General features: G+C 41.4%; 1 protein-coding gene across 2 annotated transcripts in view; it reads right to left on the reverse strand.

Moving 5' to 3' along the window:
• CENPP (centromere protein P) overlaps nucleotides 1–7,455 on the reverse strand; it is a 266,012-nt gene extending 258,557 nt beyond the window's left edge. The window contains exon 1 of one of the 2 annotated variants that reach the window (XM_036896889.2): nucleotides 7,241–7,455. In XM_036896889.2, the coding sequence (XP_036752784.2) occupies nucleotides 7,241–7,425 (185 nt within the window). In that variant the 5' untranslated portion in view covers nucleotides 7,426–7,455. The remainder of the gene's footprint in view (nucleotides 1–7,240) is intronic. The other variant, XM_036896890.2, reaches the window with a different exon arrangement.
• Nucleotides 7,456–7,644: the final 189 nt, after the last annotated feature.

Consider the following 7,644-nt stretch of genomic DNA (forward strand, 5'->3'; position numbering starts at 1 on the left):
ACACAAAGAAAAGAAGCTCACAAACATATGGTGGTTAAACAACATGCTTCTAAATAATCAATGCATCAACGAACAAATTAAAACAGAAATCAAGCAATACACGGAGACAAATGAAAACAAAAATTCCTAGGGATATAATATAATGCATGTTGACTATAGTTAAAAACAGTATTGTATATTTGAAAATTGCTAAGAGAAAAATCTTTTAAAAGTTGTCATCAGAAGAAAAAATAATTTGTAGCTATATTCAGTGTTGGAAGTTAACTAGACTTATTGTGGTGATCAGCTGTATACCTGAAACTAATACTGTATGTCAAGTATAGCTCAATAAAAAATAAAGTAAAATACCAGTTGGAGACTTTAATACCCCACTCACAATAATGGACAGAATGACCAGACAGAGGATGATTAAAGAAACACAGAACTGAACAAAATAGACCAATTATATCTAACAGACATATACTGAACATTCTACAACAAAATGAGAATACAAATTCTTCTTAAGAACACATGGGATGCTTTCCATATATTGGGCAACAAATTAAATCTCAATGGATTTTAAAAGATAGGTATCATACTAAGTATCTTCAGCAACCACAGTGGGATGAAGTCAGAAATCTGTAATAAAAGGAAGATTGGAAAAATCACAAAATTGTGAAAATTAATATAATTTTAAGTCATCAATAGATTCAAGAAGAAATCACAAGGGAAATGAGAAAATAGTTAAAGACTATTGAAAATGAAAACACAACATACAAAAACTTCAGGGATACAGCAAAAGTAGTGCTAAGGGGGAAATGTGTAGCTATAATCATTTAACAAACAAGAAAGACCTCAAATCAACAACCTAATTGATTAAGGAACTTCAAAAGAGTAACTTAAACCAAAGGTAGCAGAAGGAAATAAAAAAGGTTAGACCAGAGATAAAAGTAACAGACAATAGAAAAATAGAGAAAAATCAATGAAAACAGAAGTTGGCTCTTTGAAAAGATCAGCAAAATTGACCAACCTTTATGTAGATGGACCAAAAAAAGTCATAAGACTCAAATTACTAAAGTAAATGAAAACAGGGACATTATTAACCAAATCTATAAAAATATAAAGGATTGAGTACTATGAACAACTGTATGCCAATAAAATGAAATGGCCAAATTCCTAGAAATACAAATCGTACTAAGATTAAATCACAAAGAAAAAACAAATATAAACAGACCTATTAAGTAGTAGAGATTCAATCAGTAATAGAAAACATCCCAACAAAGAAAAGCCCTGAACCTGTTGGATTCATGGGTGAAGTTTACCAAACATTTAAAGAGGAATTAATACCAATCCTTCTCACGCTTTTCCAAATTGAAAAAGGAACACTTTGTAATTCATTCTGTGAGGCCAGCATTATTGACAACAAAACAAAAGACAATCCAAGAAAAGATAACCATAGGCCAATGTTATTTATGAACACTTACATAGAAATCAACAAAAATCATAAACCAAATTAAGCAGCATAGTAACAGGATTATACTTTATGACCAAGTGGGATTTATTTCTGGAATGCAAGTGTGGTTCAACACTGGAAAATCAATGCAATACACCACATTAACAGATTGAAGGGGAAAAAAACCTCAATTGATTCAGGAAAGGCATTTGACAAAACAGTCAAATATCTAGGGCTACAAGGAAACTATCTCAACGTGATAAAAGCTGTATAAGAAAAACCCACAGCAAATATTGTATCAATGGTGAAACATTGAAAGCTTTCCCTCTAATATCAGGAACAAGGCAAGGACTCCCACTTTCACCACTTCAACAACATACTAAAGACTCTAGGTAGAGAAATTAGGCAAGAAATAGAAATAACAGGCCTCCAAATTGGAAAGTTAGAAGCAAAATTCTCTGTTTGCAGATGGTATGATCTTCTATGTATTCAACTCTAAAGATTTCAAATTGCTTCAGGAGGGAATTTCCTATCCGGGGCAAGTTTGCTATTACTTTGCTGAGACCTAATAAAAGCAAGGGCAAGGAGTTGTGGATTTAAAAGGGGGTTTATTCTCATGGCAGTAGGTCTCAGTCTCTTCTCACTCCCCTGCTCTCTCAGAGACAGGCTACTTACCCTGCCCGGAGCACCGGGAACAACTCTGTGTGTGGGTCTCTGGTGACTGGCAGACACCTGACCAATTACATACCAGGAACTCAGGGAGGAGAAAGTGGGTGTTTCCTCTCCAACCCTCCCCTGGGCCAATACTGCCACAACTAACTAGCAGCTCTGTCACAGGAAAACATCCCATAAATGGATGCTGTTAAGGCTAGGCAGGCATCCTGGTCAGAAAGTACCATTTTCTCCACATTTCACACACACACACACACACACACACACAAAAACAAAAAAACAAAAAAAACAAAACAAAACAAAAAAAACACAGAACTAATAAATGAATTCAGCAAAGCCACAGGACACAAAATCACCACACAAAAATGAAATGCATGTCTATACAACAACTATGAACAATTTGAACAGGAAATTACAAAAACCATTCCATTTAAAACAGCATCAAAAAGAATATAGTACACAGGAATTTAATCAAGAGGGTAAAAGACCTATAAAATGAAAACTACAAAACATCACTGAAAGAAAAGACATAAATAAATGCAAACACTTCTCATGTTCATAGATCGGAAGACTTAGTATTATTAAAATGTCAGTATGACTCAAAGTGATCTATAGATTCAATGCAAACCCTATCAACATACCAATGAGTGTTTTGCAGGAACAGAAAAACCAATTTTAAAATTCTTATGGAATCTGAAGGGGTCCCAAACAGCCCATGGAATCTTGAAAAAGAACAAGACTAGAGTACTTGCACTTCCTGATTTCAGTATTTACCTCAAATCTACATTAATCAAGAGTGCAGTATTGGAATAAATATAGACATACAGATGAACAGAATAGAATAGAGAACCCAGAAATAAACCCTGGCATATATGATTAAATGAGTTTTGAACACTGCTAATACCATTCAAATGGTGCTGGAAAAACTGGATATCCATATGCAAAAAAAAAATTGGACTCTCACCTAACATCATATACAAAAAAGTGAACTCAAACTGGATCAATGTTCTAAATATAAGACCTAAAACAAAAGTCCCGTAAGAAAACAGGACAAAAGGTTCACAACTTTGGATTTGGAAATGTTTCTTAGATAATGACACAAAAGGCACAGATAACAAAAGAAAAACAGATAAATTGGACTTTATGAAATTTTTTAAAAATGTACATCAAAAACTGGGTAAAAAGGCAATCCACAGAAAGGGAGAGAATATTTGCTAATCAAATATCTGATAAGGAATTAATATGTCAAATATATAGTGAACTCCTACAACTCAACAACAAAAAAAACAACTTGATTCAAAAGTGTGCAAAGAACTTGAATAGACATTTCTCCAAAGGAGAAGGGAACAGATACAGGAATGGATAGAAGGATATAGGAATGGCTGTAGTGTAAGCCCTCACAGTTGGCTTTCCTTTTTTATAACGCAACCATCTGACTTAAGCTATTCCTGAGGCATCTACTTCAAAGAAGATGTATTTCAATGAAGGTAATCTCCAACAAACACACTGTCAGCCACATGACTCAATAAAGACCCAGGCCACCTTCTCCCACTTAGTCTCTGCGGTTTTAGAGATCTTGATTTCAACAACTAAACATTTGGGCCACTCGTGTTAAAGGCCACTTCCTTTGCTTCAAATTCCTGCTATTTCATTTTAAATTCACAAAGAGCAAGCCCATGAAACCCTAAGCACCCACAACCCTAAATAAATGCAGACCCCTTGGCATGTGGCTCTCTCTCCCAACCCATGACCTCAGTGTATGCCCCTTGTATGCTCCATGGCTTGTAAGTAATAAATTCTTTTTTCCTTCAGAGTTTCTTAATGGTTACTGAAGAAGGGAATGTTACAATCATAAGAACCACAATGTTATTCCAGTTGTAACAATGGTTTGAGATGGGGCAATGTCTGTGGGAAGGTCACAGGGCCAAGGTGCGAGCTGCCAAGCATTTCTACTCTGCTGGATTACTATCCATAGGCTGAGTCTGGCACAAAACAATGGCCAACATACACATGAAAAGATGCCTAACATCACTAATCATTAGAGAAATGCAAAACAAAACTACAGAAGATACCACCTCATACTCACTAGGATGGCGGCTATCAGAAAAAAAAACCCAGAAAACAAGTGTTGGTGAGGATGTGGAGAATCTGGAACCCTTGTGGACCATTAATGAGAATGTAAAATAGTACAAATGTTGTGGAAAATAGTATGGGATTTTTTCAAAAAGTTAAAAACATAATTACCATGATCCAGCAATTATACTTCCTGATACATACCCAAAATAATTGATAACAGGGTCTTGAAGAGATTTTTGTTCATACAAGCATTATTCACAATGGCTAAAACATGGAAGTGACTCTAGCACCCATCAGTGAATGACTGGTGTGAGGAAAATGGAACTTTCTGATCAGGATTTCCACCTGGCTTTAATAGGTATCCTGTTCGCATGTGCATCTATGGGATATTTTATCAGTGGCAGAGTGGCTGGCCAGTAACAGGATTGCAGCACCAGGGAAGGGGTGGAGAGGAAGCACCCATTCTCTCCCCCTCCATTCCTAGTACATAATTGGTCAGGCACCCACTAGTCACCTGCCCAGAGTTTCCCTCACATAGGTGCGTGAGGGGTACTGAGACAGCACTCCTGGAGGGAAGGAGCTTGTGAGCTGTGGAAGAGAAAGTTCCGACCCATGCAGGCAAGGAGACTGAGCCATGAGAACAAATCCCTTTAATTCCAAACTTCTTGCCCTTGTCTTTCTTTGGTCTCAGCGAATTCAAGGAGAACTTGCCCCTGCCCAGAGAACCCCCTTCTCCTAGAGCTACAAACGGATAAGTAAAATGCGTTAACACAGAAGACAATGTTACTCACCCTGATTAAAGGACATTCTGCAATATGCTACAACATGGGCAGTCCTCGAGGATATTATGCTCAATGAAATATGCCAGTCCCAGAAAGACAAATGTGTACAATTTTGTTATAGTAGACCCACACATGACAGGCCAGGGGGTTGGGGACTTCAGCTGTTGTTTACATTCTCTACATTCCATGGCCAAACCTGCTAGTTCCAAGATGGAGCAAAAGTTACCCCAAACTTCACCCCAAAGCTCATTATACTTTCATTACTGTGACATTAGCATTGCAGTTTTGCCACCCCACCCACCCCCACCTTGCAGGGACAATTGCCATGACAGTTCCAGTGAGAACCAAATACAGTCAAAAACTTCCCCAACCCAGTGTGATGGTGGAGCAAGCCCGAACTCTGAGAAACCGCCCCCATTTCCTTTAAAATTTACCACCACTTAGTGAATATTCATCTCTGTACATAAAAAAAGCTCCCTATTGTCTGCCTGTTGCAAATTCCTCTGGGGTCTGCTCCCTGCTGAACTCTCCAGCAAGCACAATGTACTTCCGCTTTTCTTTGAATTCTTATTTTCCAATAAACTCAGCAACTTTGTATCCATCCTTGAATTCTCTCTTGCAAGTAGACCAAGAATCCTTCTATGGTAACAATTTGATTTATATGAGGTGCCTAGAGATGTCAAATTTATCAGAGACAGAAAGAATGGTGGCTGCCAGAAACTAAGGGGAAGGTGGAAATGTTAAGTTAGTGTTTAATGGGTACAGAGTTTCAGTTTTACAAGGAGAGTTATGGAGATGGGTGCTAATGAGAGTTGCACAGTTAAATTTTATTTCAATCTATTTTACCACAGACAAAAGAGCTTGATGCACAGGTCGTAATCTTCCTTCTCCACCACAATGAATGGAAACTTCACATTAAATCCAAGCACCCTAGACTAACACCTAATGTCTCCCACAATCTGGCCTTTTCCTATTTTCCCAACTTGATCACTGAGGAGGCTCAGATTACAGGACTGGCCTTTCATACTATACTGGCCAGTAATGACACCTTGTGGTCTGTAAAGAAACAGTTCTCCCACAGTGTGGATACAGTGCTTCTGAAAATTTCAGATACACATAAAACCATCTGAGGGTCTTGTTAAAATGCAGATTCTGACTCAGTAAGTCAAAGTAGGGCCAAAGTCTGTATGTGTAAATAACTGCCAAGTGTGCTAATGCTTCCAGTATATGGAGCACCCCTGGAGTAGCAAGGGTCTTCAGTGTATTTTACACTTCCACCTGTAGAGGAACTCGTGTTCCCTGTTCACCAGCTCCCTCTCCCTCTCACCAGTCGCAGCTTCTGCTACCTCCATGATCCCACTCAACATGCAGTCAAACATCTTCTTGAGAATTCCTCCTCCTCCCCATTTTCTACCAACTGGTATCCAGCTAGCTCAGAAGAAAAATCTCCTTTCTGCACCTGGGTCAAATCAGTATTGACTGAAAAACAGAAGATAGTTTCTGCTGTCAAGCAGCTTGCAACCTTGAGACAACAGGTACATAATGAACTGTTATGGATCCTTTCTCTCCCTCAGTTAAGCAAAGTGCCTGGGCTGTGAAGTCAGGGGCTTGGGTTCCAGTCCAACTCTGACACTTACTTTCTCTGAGACCTTGGACACAAAAGATAACCTCTCCGAGCCTCAGTTTCCTCAACTATAAAGCGGGGAGAAGAACAGCACCTACCCCAGAGGATGCCCTGGGTACTAAAACAGATGCACAAGACCTTGGCATTTCTCAGTCTGGCCCCTTAATAAGCAACCGGTAGACGGTAGCCGTCACCAATAACGAGGACGTTACGAAGAGGCCGCTGCCCTGTGGCGGGGGGCGCTCGGGGTCCTCGGCCTGTAGTCAAGGCCCTGCTCTTGGAACAGGGGGGCCCCCTCCTCCCCTTTCAGCGGCGCTTCTCCCTGGGGAGTTTTGAGTTTCCGTCGCAGCTTTAGCCAAATTCTCCTTCAGACGCTATTACCTACTTTTATCTGTAAATTTACTTTGCTTTTTAACTAAATTCTCTCTCAAATATACAGTCAATACAAACTGCCAGTCAGGTGACCTATAGCGACGAACACCACGAACCCAGTTATCAAACCCCAACCAGGCAGGGCCGCCCATTCCAGGCAGGCTGGAAGGGGGCACTAAGCAAGGCTCCCGCACCGACGTCAGCCCCAGAACGGGAACCGGACGCGACGCTCCCACGGCCGCAAGCACACCGGTGGCCACCGGGCACGAGGAGACCACCTACTGCAATCGAACAGGGTCCCCGTCGGGCGCGCGCGACTCCCCGCACGCCAGCCTCAGCGCAGTGACCTCGGCCTCCAGGGCGCGCACCTTAAGGCGCGCGGCGTCCATAGCGCTGCTCAAGGGAGGCGTCTGCAGCCGCAAGCCTCCCGAGCGCTTCAAGCCTCGCGCGCGGTGGGTGCGGACCATCCGCAGCTGGGCGTGGGGGAGAACGCGGGGCATCACCGAGACCCGCGGGTGGACGTCCCGCGGCGCACAGCGCCCCGGTGCTCGTCGCTGTCCCACCAGTCCGTGTCCGGCTGTACCCAGGGTCCCTACGCTTCTACAGAATTGGCTGGCTCCACCCGGAAGCCCGAGGGCGCGGCCGCTCACCCTGCGCTGGGGGCCTCGTGGTACAACCCGTACGCG

This window comes from Manis pentadactyla, chromosome 3, assembly GCF_030020395.1.
Source record: "Manis pentadactyla isolate mManPen7 chromosome 3, mManPen7.hap1, whole genome shotgun sequence".
Lineage (NCBI taxonomy): Eukaryota > Metazoa > Chordata > Mammalia > Pholidota > Manidae > Manis > Manis pentadactyla.